Source organism: Diaphorina citri, unplaced genomic scaffold (assembly GCF_000475195.1).
Source record: "Diaphorina citri unplaced genomic scaffold, Diaci psyllid genome assembly version 1.1 scaffold396, whole genome shotgun sequence".
NCBI classification, from domain to species: Eukaryota; Metazoa; Arthropoda; class Insecta; order Hemiptera; family Psyllidae; genus Diaphorina; species Diaphorina citri.
Genome location: NW_007377831.1, coordinates 9353 through 23043, shown reverse-complemented (window position 1 = coordinate 23043; position 13691 = coordinate 9353). Strand labels below are relative to the sequence as shown.

Sequence of the window (13691 nt, the reverse complement as noted above, 5' to 3'; positions counted from 1 at the left end):
GTGAAAGAAAAGGAAAAGTATAAAAAAATCAACCCAGATTGAAACGGGATTACACGTAGAAGATCTAAACCCTAGAGTGCAATGTAGATATCCTAGAAATTCACTACAATCAAGTGCCTATTTTCCCACAATAAAGTCAAACTCAAACACACTTGCAACCGAAAAGATTGGCGAATTACCAATCAAGAAAACTGTAATAAAACTACCAGTGTACCAGTCCAGCCAATATTACTTCCAAACAAACTAGCTACCTGCATACATGAAATTATCAAAAGTACCCTAGACTAAAACAGGATTACATAGAAGATGGTAGACTCCAGAGTGCAATGTATCCTAGAAACTCACTACAATGAAGTGCCTATTTTCCTACAATAAAGTCGAACTCAAACACACTTGCAACCGAAAAGATTAGTGATTTACCAATCAAGAAAAACACAACCAAACAGAATCGAGAAAACTGATGAAATTATTGTAATAAAACTACCAGTCCAGCCAATATAGCCAAACTAGCTAGCTACCTGCATACATGAAATTATCATTATCATTTGAACTCGTACACAAACGTAATTTCGCTCAATGGAATTTGATTCGCCCTGAGTTGTAAATATTATACTTCATAGATAACAGAGTGGAATCGTTTGAGTTTGTGTTGTAAACATTTTGAACTCATCAGATGACGGAAACATCTGATTTCAAAAACAACACGCGTCATTATTTTGTTCTTATCACGCAAGGCCGTGCGCCAGAATGGTTTAATTTTCATTTTATTGTCATAAATGTATTTTGTTGAAGAGGAGAAGAATGGATGTTTCACTACCTTTTTACTTTCCTTATCTAATAGGAAGGAAAGAAATGTAATCGGCTGAAATTTTTCGATGGCCTTGGGGAGTTCGTAGACACTTCAGGTGTGTCCACACATAGTCGACCGGCCGTCAATCGATGTCGACTGAACCGTCCACACTGCCTCGACAACATAGGTTCACCTCGTCGATCAACGGCCGGTCGACTATGTGTTTGGACACTCCTTTAGAAGCTTAACGCAACTTTTAGGGCTGTATACGTATACCCGACACCTGAGCCACCTGAGTGGGCTTTTGTCTACGGAGCTAAGCTAGCTAGCTTGTTGATTCCTACGTAAAATGTTGTGAAAAATCCAAATGTCGGTATCTAGAAGTCGTAGAAGAAAAAGAAAAATTTCGTTGGTCCTCATTTTTCCTGCTCTATGACTTTGAAACATCACCCAAGTAACTGATCTATTATTATGTTTATGTTTCCAGTCACTCTACCCGTCTGCTAGCAGCCACTACACTGCGTAATGTTCTGGGTACTCGTAACCTGGCGGAAATCCTGTCCGAGAGAGAATCCATCTCGCATGCCATGCAAGCCAACTTGGACCATGCTACTGAACCGTGGGGAGTCAAAGTGGAACGCGTGGAAATGTAAGTGCACCCCGAAGAGTATCTTCACAAAAATTGTGAACAAACTTTCAGCTTTATCTTTTCTTAGAAGCATAGATTAAGCTTAGGGTAAGACTCCAATCTTCTTCTTGTTCACCTACCATGCTACTGAACCGTGGGGAGTCAAAGTGGAACGCGTGGAAATGTAAGTGCACCCCGAAGAGTATCTTCACAAAAATTGTGAACAGACTTTCAGCTTTATCTTATCTTAGAAGCATAGATTAAGCTTAGGGTAAGACTCCAATCTTCTTCCTCTTCACCTTTTCCCGTGTACAGACGAGGTCGGCGTTTTTCGTCAGCCTCTCAATCAGCCCTAACTAGGGTGATCGCTTTGGACTGACATTTGGTTTTGGCTACAAATTTTACGAGTGGATGCCCTTCCCTCTCAACCTTTGCTATTTCTTTAGCAAGGGAAATTCAGGCTGGTATACTCCCTGTTTATAGTCCCCCAGCGAGACGTAAGGGTAAGACTTCAATATTGTAAAAAAAAAATGAAAAAATTGAATTTTACCACAACTTCTTGAGCCAGCCTAGTTAGCTTGGAGGGTAGCGCGTCTGCCTGCAGCTGTCAAATGTGACAAGGATGCGTGCGATACGAAACTTTTGGTTAAGATCGGTTATTATTTCTGTGTATATTGCAGCAAGGATGTGCGTCTACCCCAGCAGTTACAACGGGCTATGGCGGCTGAAGCAGAGGCCACTAGGGAGGGAAGAGCCAAGGTGATTGCTGCTGAGGCAGAAATGAAAGCGTCTCGTGCTCTCAAGGAGGCGGCTGATGTCATTGTGGAATCCCCTGCCGCCCTACAGGTAATTCTAATAGGGCTTAGTTATGTATACTGCTGATAGAATAGGACTGAAAAGTCCCTATCTATAGTAATATTGAGAGGCTTATTGAAAAACGGGCGAAAGTCGACTTTGGCCCTTTTCCCAATTATTACAGTTTTGTTTCCACTATATTTTTCTGCGTCGAACACTAAAAGAATCATATTGATAGCTTCTTTCTTCACGGAGTTACACGAGTTTTTGTAAACCTTGCGCAGGAATTATCTTTTCAAACTTCAAACGCATTTTTCTCAAAACTCAAATTTTCGACTTCTGCCTCTTTTCCTATCAGCCTCTCTAGAATTGAATTTTTTCCCACTTAAGTAAATGTTTTAATTTTAAATCCATTAGTGGAATTCACTCACAGAAATATTTACAAAAAATCCAAACAAATTATCTGTTCCAGTTGCGTTATCTTCAAACTCTCTGCTGCTGAGGCAGAAATGAAAGCGTCTCGTGCTCTCAAGGAGGCGGCTGATGTCATTGTGGAATCCCCTGCCGCCCTACAGGTAATTATAATGGGGCTAGTTATGTATACTGCTGATAGAATAGGACTGAAACGTCCCTATCTATAGTAATTGAGAGGCTGATTGAAAAACGGGCGAAAGTCGACTTTGGCCCTTTTCCCAATTATTACAGTTTTGAGTTTTGTTTCCACTATATTTTTCTGCGTCGAACACAAAAAGAATCATATTGATAGCTTCTTTCTTCACGGAGTTACACGAGTTTTTGTGAACCAATGTGCGGAGGAATTATCTTTTCAAACTTCAAACGCATTTTCCTCAAAACTCAAATTTTCGACTTCTGCCCTTTTTCCTATCAGCCTCTCTATAATTGAATTTTTTCCCACATAAGTAAATGTTTTAATTTTAAACCCATTAGTGGAATTCACTCACAGAAACGTTTACAAAAAATCCAAACAAATTATCTGTTCCAGTTGCGTTATCTTCAAACTCTGCAATCCATTTCGCAGGAAAAAAATTCCACCATCGTGTTTCCAATTCCAGTGGATATTATTTCTACTTTTATGACGGCCCACAAGAAGTAGCTTCGGCTTTCATTATAATAACATATTATTCTTAACAAAATATTATATTCTATTTCTTGATTGAATGCTTTTTTATCTAAAAAAAAAACTAATTGTGTGTGAATGCATAGAATCTTGGATTCTTGTTTTGTTTGAAAACTATAATGTTTTATTATTATAAAATTAAGAAACTTGTAACTTTTTTACGCCTGATCTTGCCACAGAGAGTTTTCAGTTATTCCAGAGTGGAATACTGGCATGTGTATATGAAATGGGTGACGTCAAAGAAAACCCTTGACACTGTGTTAACTTTCAGTGATAAGATACGGGCGATACATTAAGGGCGCTTAAACTCGTCAGGTGTCATTACAAAATTCTGAATTTTAGATTTTTCCCTCCTTAGAAAATCTTGAATTTATTTTATTTTTTCCCCAATTTTTTAATTAACAAGCCTTCTCTTTTGTTTAATGTCTGCTGCCAAATGTGTATTTAAATTAATTATCTACCCAATCTATTTTTTTATATATATATATTTTGATTTAATTTTCCGTTGTTTTGCAGTAGTTTGACCCTTGTTAATTTATGTTGTATGCTTGAAATAACAGTAATTCTGTCATGCTCGCATGTATTCTCTGTTACAGTTGCGCTATCTACAGACCCTCAACTCGATTTCCCAGGAGAAAAACTCGACCATTATTTTCCCGATACCTGTCGATATAATTTCCACGTTCATGAAAAAGTAATTCTAGTGTTTTGAATCACGCTTTTAATCTCATTGGGGCCTTCCTTTTTTTTCAAGTAACTAGTATCTAGACTTTGAAGTATTTACTATTTTATAAGTCATCCTGTGCTTCTAGTTTTTATATCACTGGGGCTTTCTTTATCACGCTAATAGATTTTGGGCTTCAAATGATTATAGATATACTTGAACGATATTTTCATTATATTTTCTAGGATAACTAATAGATTTTATTGTGTGTTTTTATCTTCTCTTATATTGCCATAACTTTTGCAGAATGTGGGAAGTGTTCTATTGAACACTGGCCTCAAATTTGGGCTTGATTATCAAAACTAAATTTGTTCATGTGATCGATTTGTTTGTCTACTTTTTCTGTTATCAAGGTAAAAAAGGTTTTTCTGCTGGAAAGGTCAGACCAAAGACGTACATAGGTCTTGGTGTTTATTTAAAATGAAATGTTTGCGGTATTGAAAATTTTAGGGTGCAAAATTTTAACTATTTAGGATTAGCATAAAAAATTTTGATTACTTAAAAGTATCAGATTATGACAACTGTTTCTTTTCAGACGCTCTTCCAGGTCGCCTGCCAGAAAGTAACGTTTGACTGTTTAAATGAAGAGATCATGACTGTTTTAGTGAAGAAATTTGAGATTTTGTGATGAATTGTATTGAATTGTCGCTCCATTTGCCAATGGGGTAAAGCTTCAAGTGTGTTGGGGACCCAACAACTTGCAGTTTGATGAAAGATTTCATGTATGTTGTGAAGTAAATATACTAAATATTTCAATTTTAATTCCTTGTTGAAGGCTCTAACTTTGTGTTTGTTCTTCTAAAAAAAGCATTGAATTGTCGCTCCATTTGCCAATGGGGTAAAGCTTCAAGTGTGTTGGGGACCCAACAACTTGCAGTTTGATGAAAGATTTCATGTGTGTTGTGAAGTAAATATACTAAATATTTCAATTTTAATTCCTTGTTGAAGGCTCTGACTTTGTGAAGGTTTGTTCTCCTAAAAAAAGTTTGAACTTTTATTGCATTAATTTGAAGAATGCTTCTAGTTACGTATTTAACTGTTCTTCATGCACGATTTGTATTGCATGGCCTTTTTTTGTTACTTTTTTTTTACCATTACGCAAATGCATATCAGCTACTTCCTATTTTTATTTCATTTTAGTCTTAAACGTAGATAGACCTTGCAACAATTTATTAGGGTGAACGATTTTCCCCCCTAAAATTGTTAGGTATGGTTTGAGAAGTGTGATACTGATACCAAACTCCGCGTAACGGAGACAGACGGGGAACGGAGACCTCATTCCGGTAGTCATCCTCTTGCAGACCTGACGGGGGAAGGAAATCGAGGGTCAATTTCTGATTATCAACTAATGAAGTTAGTTTACAAATTTTAGAAGTTACAAATTTTCTTTTTTTCCTTTAGGTTGTAATTTCCACTCTAAGTATTAAGAGGTTTGTTCGGGATTTATGAAATTCGGCAGTAACGGGTCCTTTTTAACTCGTTTTGCCATAAGTCTTATACGGTTTGTCCGATTTTTGCCAATCATATTTACCACCAATCTGACATTTTCTTCACTACATTTTGGATTTGGACCCTACTTATAATTGCCTTGGGGTGAGGCATCAGAGATGGGAGGAGATTAGTTATTATTATTATTAATATTTTTTATGTATATCATTTCTACTTCATTACTTACTTTCTTAATTGTTGACGTTTGAATTATGTACAATTATTGTATTTATGTTCAATAAAAATTTGATTTGATTTGAGTGGAGATGTTGGTTCCACTAGAGTGGAGATGAATATTACTTACCTTGAGGTGAGGCATCAGAGATGGGAGGGGAGAGGAGATTAGTGGAGATGTTGGTTCCACTAGGGTTGAGATGATAGTGGAGATGATTGTTCGGGATATATTGGTCACCTGGTATGGAAGAGAAGAAAACGAGATTTAAATCATGATCAAATCGTGAATTTATTCGTAGTAAAGCAGAGCCTTCTGTTGAATCAATCAATTTCCACGTTCAATCAACTTTTTACACGCCACTGATGGCTACTCGTATGTGAAGCTACTCAATTGTCCTCACGAGGTTGGGTTCACCCCGAATATCAAGCACAGAGCCGAAGAAACTTCGACCCCGCCGGGAATCGAACCTGGGACCTCCGGCGTGCAAGCAGTACCAGAGTGCTCAAGTTTGTGTCGACTGAGGAGGAAACAGCTCAGACCCATGGCATTTTATTTAAAGTCATTTTCTTCAGACATTTCATTTTATTTGTCTGTAATTCTCCACCAGCTCCCTGCTAGATTTATCATCATCAAATCTTAAGTCGTTCCAGAAATGGGTCGACTGTAAACAAAGCCTCTCCACCATGTTCTATCTTTAAACTTTTCTTCGTTTATTACAGTTGTTGGATGCCATAAAGACATTGAAAAAAGAGGTTTAGATTCTAGATTTATACTAGAAAAATTCATACCTGTAGACTGGCAGCTGTTAGAGCGGTTGCTACTCAGGTAGGCAGAAGTCTCATCTTCCAATGATACGTCAGAACCTTGAGGGGAAGCCGAGTCCAGACTTTCCGGAGTATACTCGTAGTAATTACTAGAACTGCTTGTGTAGCCACTGTTGTAATTAATTTGAAGAATGCTTCTAGTTACGTATTTAACTGTTCTTCATGCACGATTTGTATTGCATGGCCTTTTTTTGTTACTTTTTTTTACCATTACGCAAATGCATATCAGCTACTTCCTATTTTTATTTCATTTTAGTCTTAAACGTAGATAGACCTTGCAACAATTTATTAGGGTGAACGATTTTCCCCCCTAAAATTGTTAGGTATGGTTTGGGAAGTGTGATACTGATACCAAATTTGAGACTTTTAGTTAGGGCGTTAGTTTTTGTGCCATAGTAAAATTAAATTATTCGAACTTCCTTTTGGTCCAGTCTTCTAGTGAAATTTTCATTTTGGTATTTAAAAAAATAATAATAATACTCGATTTAAATTTACTTGGAAACTAGGTTATTGGTAGGAATTTGAAAAAGTTATTGTTAAACCCATTTTTACACAAATTTTAGTTGATCTCTGTTTTTACCAAATAAACAATTTTGAAGAAAATCTCAATTTTGGTTTTCAATATTATTTTTAAAAAAAAATAGTAATAATAGATAATTGTCCTGATGCCTTTTCTGAAGTTCAGAACTTTTTCTTGTACTTTGACAATCGCTCACCGATTTCATGTTTTTACCGACAGGTATACAACTAGAAGTTTTGCAATAGCAAACTTGCATTTATAGTCTGTTTATTGTAAGATGAAACCATGTTTTGGCACGAAATTTTTGGCAATGTGGCATTCCAAGTTACAATAAACAGATTACATTTATTGACCAAAATTTGCTACTCTCACCCCTGATTTTTCCTTTCTTTACGATTCTAACATTTGTTCAACACAAATGCTTCAAAAATATTTTAGTCTTCTTCATATGTGACTATAAAAAAAGTACATTCATATTGAAGTTAAAAAAAAATGTCTCCTTTATAGTCCTTTATAACTAAAAAAGTACCTTCTGGGTAATGGATAAACAAATACGTCACTTGATTTTTGGTGCTTAACAAAGAAGAACTTTATTTTCTAAAACATTTCTTTCACCTGTAATAAATTAACACAGCATCATCATTACAACATCAACACACGCAACCTTACATTGAATAGTATACGTACATACCCTATCGATATGATACTGCTGAACAGGACATTTTCCTTACATAGAAAAAAAATTCATCCTAAAAATTAAGTGAAATTCTTTGCATTCTAAAGCAATGCACATTGGCTCGGGCCCGAGATACATGATTTTAGTTCCGAGGGAGTAGATTACACGATAACAGCTTTTGTTTTATCTTTCAATGCTATGAGCAATTGCCAGTCCCTCAGGCGAAATTATTGCCATTGCCAGCCCCTCAGTATCATAAGATAGGGAATATACTCATCACACGACATAAAATTTACTATCCCTGATACAAAATACAAACGAGGAAATCACTAAGGTCCAAGTCTACAGTCTCATGTTCAGTTTCGGCCCATTTTACAACGGTTTTCATGTGCTTGCTCAGAAGCCCAAAGTAGATTTCACTATGAGACCGTAGACCTGCGTGATTTCAACAAATATTTCAAGTTCAAAATAGCTTTTGATTAACACTTGTCAAGAAAAACGAAGAAGAAATAATCTTAAATCTAAATAATTTTGTGTAAAACCCTCGGTTGGTACAGTCGTCTTACATCCTGGAGGTCTTGGCTTCACACCCCTCCTGGGGAAGTAAATTTGGATTTATTGCAAAGATTTTCTTGACTACAAATAAACCTGAAGACCTCTGATTCGAAATCAGAACCAAGGTCCTGAATGTACAGTATATCTAGCTTTCTAAAAAATATATAATTTGCCTTAAAAATTAATAATAAAAATAAATTTGCAAAAGTAAAACAGCAAAAAAAAATCCCATTGAAGAGGGATGACAACACAAAAGCAACAGATACACATATAAATATTACAACAACAAAATTATCATAAAAATGGACACTTTGGAGAGTTTTAGCAAAATAATTTCGTTCCTATAACAATTTAGGTATTGATCTTGAATTTCGCGTTTTGAGAACAGTGTTGGGCAAAATTAAGACTCAAGTTTTTGTATCGTTCACAAATCAGAATGAATTTATATTGCTAAAACTGAACACTTATCAGCTTTCAAATACAGTTTGAATTGCACATACCCTAAAAAACATTACCTACCTAGTCTAATTTAAATTTGTTTTGTTATTTGCCATCAATTTTGTGAAATTTTTTAGAAGCTCAATTTCAACCAAGAGCCTTTGAAAATAGGGCTGTCAAATTATTACAGTTGGTCTTATTTTATTAAAATTGTCACATTATACAACTTTATACTAGCCTAGATTGTATATTGTATAATTCTCTCTAGTTATTTCCTGTGTCACTAACAAAATTATTTTGGTTCTTCTTAGGAAAATCTTTGTGTGCTAACAGCTAATTTTTTGTTTTTTTCCTGGGTGAAAGTTTATTAAATGAGTCATTGAACTAATATTTATTTAATTTTAACCTTCTTTTTTTCACGTTTTGTTACCTTTATTATATTGGCATTATGCATTAAATATATACCTATCTCATACTCGTATATTTATACTTTTCATGTTGGTTTCATTACTTTCGATTATTTGTTAGGTATCTTCATCTTCTATATCATTTTTTTGGTGCATGCCAATTTCCAAATTCAAACATAATTTTCAATTTGGTTTAATACCTACACCTACTGAATTTGGTGATACCTATAATACAGACCTCCTCTATACTCCTAACCAATTTAGACAACCACAACCTGTCTATAATATTCAAATGAGCCAAACAGATAACCACTTGGGCAACACCGAAAAAAACTAGTACCTAAGGACACCCATGTGAAGAAGTTAAATTCAAGTGCATTCGATACGTTACTGTTTACTTTCACTAGACCCTCGTATTCAATAAGTTTGAGCACCGAGTCTCAACCTGGAGGTGCTGGGTTCGAATCCCTGCCAGGGCGGAAATTTTATCACCAAACTTGTCCGTTCTTGGACTTCTTGTCCGTTCTTGGATAGGCATAGATGTAAAAGAATGTGCTTTCTAATGCGCCTTTGTATTAGAAAGCGGTCCCAAGGTACATTTTTTCCCATCCTTTTTTTCCTTTCTCTATTTATTATTATTGTTTTATCTTTTTATTAATATAATTATTTTTTATTATTATTATTTTTGTCAACTTCATGTATGAAAGGACTTAAAATTACTCACTATTCACACAACGGCTGTTCTCTAATGCCAAGAGGAGAGGGAGGGGGGGGGGAGAGCTACCTGAGAATTTTATCCCCTCACAATCGTCTCAGCCAGCATCAGAGATACTCATACACGCCAGTACCAGTCATAAATCCGCCATCCTCGGGGTTCGAACCCACAACCATCCGCTTCTCGACCTCCTTGAGCGAGTCCAGCTTGCGGTGTATCACTCGCGCCAGAGCCAGGAGACTCTGGGTTCGATCCTCGGAGATCATGTACGGGTCGATTTGATCGCCGGGGTTGCGCTTGTGAGAGGCGAGGAAATATTTGACGCCGTGGCACATGTTGTCTATGAACTTGTCGGCGGTACACAGCGTCTTGTCACCGCCAGATAGAGTGGAGTCTCCGCGTAACGGAGACAGACGGGGAACGGAGACCTCATTCCGGTAGTCATCCTCTTGCAGACCTGACGGGGGAAGGAAATCGAGGGTAAATTTCTGATTTTGAACTAGTGAAGTTAGTTTACAAATTTTAGAAGTTGCAAATTTTCATTTTTCCTTTAGGTTGTAATTTCCACTCTAAGTATTAAGAGGTTTGTTCGGGTGTTTGGGATTTATGAAATTCCATGTCCTTGTTAAGAAATTTCTCGTTTTGCCATAAATCTTATACGGTTTGTCCGATTTTTGCCAATCATATTTACCACCAATCTGACATTTTCTTCACTACATTTTGGATTTGGACCCTACGTATAATTACCTTGGGGTGAGGCATCAGAGATGGGAGGGGAGAGGAGATTAGTGGAGATGTTGGTTCCACTAGAGTGGAGATGATTATTACTTACCTTGAGGTGAGGCATCAGAGATGGGAGGGGAGAGGAGATTAGTGGAGATGTTGGTTCCACTAGAGTGGAGATGATTATTACTTACCTTGGGGTGAGGCATCAGAGATGGGAGGGGAGAGGAGATTAGTGGAGATGTTGGTTCCACTAGAGTGGAGATGATTATTACTTACCTTGGGGTGAGGCATCAGAGATGGGAGGGGAGAGGAGATTAGTGGAGATGTTGGTTCCACTAGAGTATCTAGAGAAAAGATAAATTTATATTTATTTATCAGCCGGGTATGTAGAGTCTAGAGAAAAGATAAATTTATATTTATTTATCAGCCGGGTATGTAGAGTCTAGAGAAAAGATAAATTTATATTTATTTATCAGCCGGGTATGTAGAGTCTAGAGAAAAGATAAATTTATATTTATTTATCAGCCGGGTATGTAGAGTCTAGAGAAAAGATAAATTTATATTTATTTATCAGCCGGGTATGTAGAGTCTAGAGAAAAGATAAATTTATATTTATTTATCAGCCGGGTATGTAGAGTCTAGAGAAAAGATAAATTTATATTTATTTATCAGCCGGGTATGTAGAGTCTAGAGAAAAGATAAATTTATATTTATTTATCAGCCGGGTATGTAGAGTCTAGAGAAAAGATAAATTTATATTTATTTATCAGCCGGGTATGTAGAGTCTAGAGAAAAGATAAATTTATATTTATTTATCAGCCGGGTATGTAGAGTCTAGAGAAAAGATAAATTTATATTTATTTATCAGCCGGGTATGTAGAGTCTAGAGAAAAGATAAATTTATATTTATTTATCAGCCGGGTATGTAGAGTCTAGAGAAAAGATAAATTTATATTTATTTATCAGCCGGGTATGTAGAGTCTAGAGAAAAGATAAATTTATATTTATTTATCAGCCGGGTATGTAGAGTCTAGAGAAAAGATAAATTTATATTTATTTATCAGCCGGGTATGTAGAGTCTAGAGAAAAGATAAATTTATATTTATTTATCAGCCGGGTATGTAGAGTCTAGAGAAAAGATAAATTTATATTTATTTATCAGCCGGGTATGTAGAGTCTAGAGAAAAGATAAATTTATATTTATTTATCAGCCGGGTATGTAGAGTCTAGAGAAAAGATAAATTTATATTTATTTATCAGCCGGGTATGTAGAGTCTAGAGAAAAGATAAATTTATATTTATTTATCAGCCGGGTATGTAGAGTCTAGAGAAAAGATAAATTTATATTTATTTATCAGCCGGGTATGTAGAGTCTAGAGAAAAGATAAATTTATATTTATTTATCAGCCGGGTATGTAGAGTCTAGAGAAAAGATAAATTTATATTTATTTATCAGCCGGGTATGTAGAGTCTAGAGAAAAGATAAATTTATATTTATTTATCAGCCGGGTATGTAGAGTCTAGAGAAAAGATAAATTTATATTTATTTATCAGCCGGGTATGTAGAGTCTAGAGAAAAGATAAATTTATATTTATTTATCAGCCGGGTATGTAGAGTCTAGAGAAAAGATAAATTTATATTTATTTATCAGCCGGGTATGTAGAGTCTAGAGAAAAGATAAATTTATATTTATTTATCAGCCGGGTATGTAGAGTCTAGAGAAAAGATAAATTTATATTTATTTATCAGCCGGGTATGTAGAGTCTAGAGAAAAGATAAATTTATATTTATTTATCAGCCGGGTATGTAGAGTCTAGAGAAAAGATAAATTTATATTTATTTATCAGCCGGGTATGTAGAGTCTAGAGAAAAGATAAATTTATATTTATTTATCAGCCGGGTATGTAGAGTCTAGAGAAAAGATAAATTTATATTTATTTATCAGCCGGGTATGTAGAGTCTAGAGAAAAGATAAATTTATATTTATTTATCAGCCGGGTATGTAGAGTCTAGAGAAAAGATAAATTTATATTTATTTATCAGCCGGGTATGTAGAGTCTAGAGAAAAGATAAATTTATATTTATTTATCAGCCGGGTATGTAGAGTCTAGAGAAAAGATAAATTTATATTTATTTATCAGCCGGGTATGTAGAGAGTCTAGAGAAAAGATAAATTTATTTATTTATCAGCCGGGTATGTAGAGTCTAGAGAAAAGATAAATTTATTTATTTAACAAGTTCCCATTCCTTTTTTTACAAAAGAAAAAAAAAAACATCAGGACAAATAAAATCCGTATAAATGGTATACGTATACCCATCCGTAAAAAACGGATCTTGTGCCACGGATGGGGAAATTAATATAAACCAATATTTCTCCGAACTTTCGTCTTTTTCATGGACAGCCTTTTGCTTTTGCCACCTTTAATATTTTCGAGATAGCTTTTTCGGACTGATCCAAACCAGAATAATTTCAAACCAGTTAAAGTGCTAATCTGGTGAAGAAGTACTTTGTGGTTCTTATGACACTTGTTTTTTTTTTTTTTATTATTATTATTTTTGGAATTTAAAATTTGAACTTTAAGGCATTGTCGTTGAACTTATTGTTCAAAAATCTAGCCAAATGACTACTGAAGGCTAGGCTAGGTTGTCCTATCTATAGCTTACCTGAGCTTGACAGAGGAGGTGTGATCGGTTTGGGATATTGTTCCACCTCGGCTTGCAGTGTGTACAGCAGATTCGTGCGGAATCCAGGATCATTGAGTGATTCAGACAGAACCATGTCCACCCTATGATCTTCTCCATCATAACCTGAGTGCGCCCTACCTCCTGACTGAGGATAGACCACATGACGCAATACTGAGGATCCCTGGAATAGAAATCAAATACAGAATCCAGGATCATTGAGTGATTCAGACAGAACCATGTCCACCCTATGATCTTCTCCATCATAACCTGAGTGCGCCCTACCTCCTGACTGAGGATAGACCACATGACGCAATACTGAGGATCCCTGGAATAGAAATCAAATACAGAATCCAGGATCATTGAGTGATTCAGACAGAACCATGTCCACCCTATGATCTTCTCCATC

The 13691-nt window shown here is 35.7% G+C and overlaps 3 protein-coding genes across 3 annotated transcripts; 1 reads left to right on the top strand and 2 right to left on the bottom strand.

The window, feature by feature from the left end:
- The first annotated feature begins 772 nt into the window (after positions 1-772).
- On the top strand, positions 773-4791 carry LOC103508401 (band 7 protein AGAP004871). The gene is made up of 5 exons (XM_026823022.1): positions 773-905; positions 1278-1439; positions 2099-2264; positions 3948-4045; positions 4611-4791. The coding sequence occupies exons 2-5, from the start codon at positions 1378-1380 to the stop codon at positions 4639-4641; spliced, it is 357 nt and encodes a 118-aa protein (XP_026678823.1). The 5' UTR covers positions 773-905; positions 1278-1377; the 3' UTR covers positions 4642-4791.
- A 456-nt stretch (positions 4792-5247) lies between these two features.
- On the bottom strand, positions 5248-13477 carry LOC103508403. Its single transcript, XM_026823024.1, has 5 exons — positions 13265-13477; positions 12788-12805; positions 6527-6682; positions 5868-5975; positions 5248-5378 (listed from the first exon to the last, which is right to left on the bottom strand). Exons 1-5 carry the CDS (start codon positions 13377-13379, stop codon positions 5248-5250), a joined length of 528 nt encoding a protein of 175 aa, XP_026678825.1. The 5' UTR covers positions 13380-13477.
- Positions 7643-10935, bottom strand: LOC103508402. The gene is made up of 2 exons (XM_008472945.3): positions 10706-10935; positions 7643-10330 (listed from the first exon to the last, which is right to left on the bottom strand). Exons 1-2 carry the CDS (start codon positions 10803-10805, stop codon positions 9981-9983), a joined length of 450 nt encoding a protein of 149 aa, XP_008471167.1. The 5' UTR covers positions 10806-10935; the 3' UTR covers positions 7643-9980.
- Positions 13478-13691: the final 214 nt, after the last annotated feature.